The sequence below is a fragment of the Antrostomus carolinensis genome, unplaced genomic scaffold (assembly GCF_000700745.2).
Source record: "Antrostomus carolinensis isolate BGI_N321 unplaced genomic scaffold, ASM70074v2 scaffold7511, whole genome shotgun sequence".
Classification (NCBI taxonomy): domain Eukaryota; kingdom Metazoa; phylum Chordata; class Aves; order Caprimulgiformes; family Caprimulgidae; genus Antrostomus; species Antrostomus carolinensis.
The window spans coordinates 5,572-8,953 of NW_010291930.1; the positions used below are offsets into that span (position 1 = coordinate 5,572).

A 3,382-nucleotide genomic window follows, 5' to 3' on the forward strand; every position below is an offset into this window, starting at 1 on the left:
GTTTCTCTTGAAATTTTTTCCCTGGACAGATCCATTAAAAAATGCTTATGATTATAGCAACTGTGTCTTAGTTGCCAAAATAAATTACTTTGGCTGGGAAAGTGAAGGCTTTGTCAAGCGGAAAAATAATTTGTAAGAAAAACAAGTTAACAAACGTAGTTTATCTACTTTGTCATGTACTGTGATTTTTCTGCATTTCTTCCTACCAAAAACAGAACTGACAACTGTATTGCCTGTAGCATACTGGATGTAGAGCACTAGGTCTTCTACAGCTTCCTAATTTTAATTTCTCCTTATTACTTTAAAAGGTACATACCAGGGGCAGTGGACAGGAGGGATGCGACATGGATATGGTGTACGTCAGAGTGTACCCTATGGCATGGCAACTGTGATCCGTTCACCCCTCCGAACGTCTCTAGCTTCACTTCGGAGTGAGCAGAGCAACGGCACTGTTCTGCATGATGTCACTTCAGACAGTCCGGCTGGAACAAGAGGAGGTTTTGTGCTCAATTTTCACAGTGATCCAGAAGCCATGGGCATTAAGAAAAAAGGAGGCTTATTCAGAAGAGGATCCCTTCTTGGTAGTATAAAACTTAGGAAATCTGAATCTAGGTCATCAATATCTAGCAAACGGAGCTCCGTCAGGAGTGATGCTGCTATGAGCAGAATTAGTTCTAGTGATGCCAACTCGACAATTAGTTTTGGAGATGGTGACTGTGATTATTGCCCTATGGAAGACCACGTTGATGCCACAACTACAGAAACATATATGGGTGAATGGAAGAATGACAAGCGCAGTGGTTTTGGTATTAGTGAGCGTTCAAATGGTATGAAGTACGAAGGAGAATGGCTAAATAACAGGAGGCATGGATATGGATGTACCATGTTTCCAGATGGCACCAAAGAAGAGGGAAAATATAAAAATAACGTTTTGGTCCGTGGAATAAGAAAGCAACTTATACCAATACGAAACACAAAAACTAGAGAAAAGGTGGATAGAGCAATAGAGGGTGCACAGCGAGCAGCTGCCATGGCAAGAACCAAAGTAGAAATTGCAACTTCAAGGTATGTTGTCACAAAATGTATTTGTTCCATCACTGAATTCAGAAACAAAAATGTGTTACAATATGTGGGCTCTTACTGTTGACAAAAGACTGAAAAGTACAAGGATGTAAATATTGTCTTTAGTGAGTACTTCCTCACCTTTCAGTTTCACATGTGCAATTCCATTGACTTTAGTGGCATTACACATATGAAACTTCAAACTTCAACTCATTTGAATAAAGATGTTTATATAGGTTCCATAATATACTGTGAACATTAGTTTCCATCCTCATACATTTTTGCTTTCACTCAAGAGCTGCTGCATTATGCCTTTAAACCTGTTTGGAAAATAAAACTAGTAAGGAAACATAGAGAATGATTTGGGGAATGTGAGGTGAAGATTTAATACCTTCCCATAAGCATACTCCAGTTACACTTACTGTGTTGATGATTTTTTTGGGGTAGCATCTAAGACTCACTGAAATTGCCCATTTGACATTGAGCATCTTAAGAGGCATCTATTTATCTGAGAGACTGTAGTATGACAGTGTGAGAATAATGGTCAAGGCTCTTGCGCTTAGAGGCTGTTGATTTGGTTGCCAGGGCAGTTCTGACCAAGAGTTCTGTAAGAATACACTTTTGTTTTGGAGCATGCTTCTCCTGAAGCCTAAATTCATCTGGATCTTAGGACCACCACTTCAAATAGTGATGGTTATCTTCTCCCCATGCTCTTGCCAAGTGTTTGAGATGGGAGAAGTATAAGGGTGTTAGTAGACAGGAAAAAATGTCATTTTCACTTTGAACTCCTAACTGACAACCAAGCAAAGTTGTCTGAAATGGAATCGTTATAAATTAAATCAATATAGACAATTTTAATAGGTTTTACTATTAAGTCTGAGAGATTTTTTAAAAGCTATTTAATTTTTAGTACCTTCCAATAGGTTTCTGTGGCAGTTTCTCTGTTGTTGGTTTTAGTTTGTTTCCTCAGGCAGGCTTTTCTTGAAATATGCTGTGGACCAAAAAAAAGAGCCCAGAAATGTACATGAAATAAAATCTTCATGCTATTTTAGAAAGAGGATGTCACATTACCCTTAGAGCTGAACAACTGATTCCTGATTTAGTGTGGTCAGTAGTGTGCGCTCAGTGACTATCCTTTTTCTGACAGTCATAAAGAATACAGCAAAGACTGAAAACTGTGTAAGTGGGAAAGCTGGATGGCTCATAGCAAAAAGTAGTTGAGACACAGACATGAAGAATTTAGCGTACTGTTAAAGAACCTTTCTGAGCGCCGGTCACCTGAGTAACCAGAGGATAGCGTATACTCAGTTACTTCTATAAATATATGTAAGGCATTATATGACAGCATACCATATTAGCAAAGTAAATCAGTAATAGTTAACTTTAAGAAAGTACTAGATCCCATTCATGTTCTGTCAGTAAATAATAAGCCCTGGTTCTGGAAAAAAAAATGAGGTGCTGGGGTGTGTGGATAGGAGGAGTCACCATTTTGGAGTCCATAGGAAGCTATTAGGAAGCTGTAGTCCTAGACCATTAGATTACAAGGCATAGTGTATGCACTTCCTCTTTAAGGAGGAACGTGTCTCTGAAGTGTTTTGTTTGCTGTTCCTTCCCTTCAATTTTAGGTGAAGGACAGTGTTCAGATTGCTTCTTTTGGAACAGTCCAGGAGAACAATGTTTATTTCTTGAAAAGATGTTTTTGAAAGTGCAACAACAGAAGACATCACAGCACAGCTGTGACCACGGGCTATTCCTTTGTTTTTGCAGCTGAGAATCTCTCTGAAACAGTCCCATGACTACCAGTATGGATAGCAAGATTGCAGATTCAGGTTTCTTCTCTTTTAGTAGCCTTTGCACTAACTGTACTGGCACTGAGTCAAAGGCAAGGAGACCAGAGACCTGACACCTAGTCAGGTAATGTCAGGCATAAAGATTACATTAACTTCACTTCTGAGTGCATGTTGGACTCTCCTAGTAAGGATGACACAACCCTTCTCATCTCTCAAGTTTTCAGAGTTGCCTTTAGTATCAGCCAGTGAGAGCTATGCCATGACATTATGTGAGCTAAGAGACTGTCATCCTGGCAGAGTCTGTAGGCTGTCTAAGAGCCAGATAATCTGGAAGAGATTCTAGAAGAGCATGGAGAAAGAAACTTTCACTTCAAACAGTTGTTAAATTCTAGACTGACTGGATTGGTACGGTTTCAAGATAAAAGGACTTGCTTCTGTCCCACTGAAACTTGAGGACCAGTATTGGTTTATGACTGCTTTTTTACCAAAGTGATATATTTAATATATTAATCCTTCAGACAGTAGCATTC

At 39.2% G+C, this 3,382-nt stretch overlaps 1 protein-coding gene across 1 annotated transcript in view; it reads left to right on the top strand.

Annotated features, from left to right (window-relative positions):
- Nucleotides 1–312: 312 nt before the first annotated feature.
- LOC104531773 (junctophilin-1-like) overlaps nucleotides 313–3,382 on the top strand; it is a gene marked incomplete at its 3' end in the record, with an annotated part of 49,857 nt that continues 46,787 nt past the window's right edge. The window contains exon 1 of the mRNA XM_010176769.2: nucleotides 313–1,065. Within this exon, the coding sequence (XP_010175071.2) occupies nucleotides 338–1,065 (728 nt within the window). The remainder of the gene's footprint in view (nucleotides 1,066–3,382) is intronic.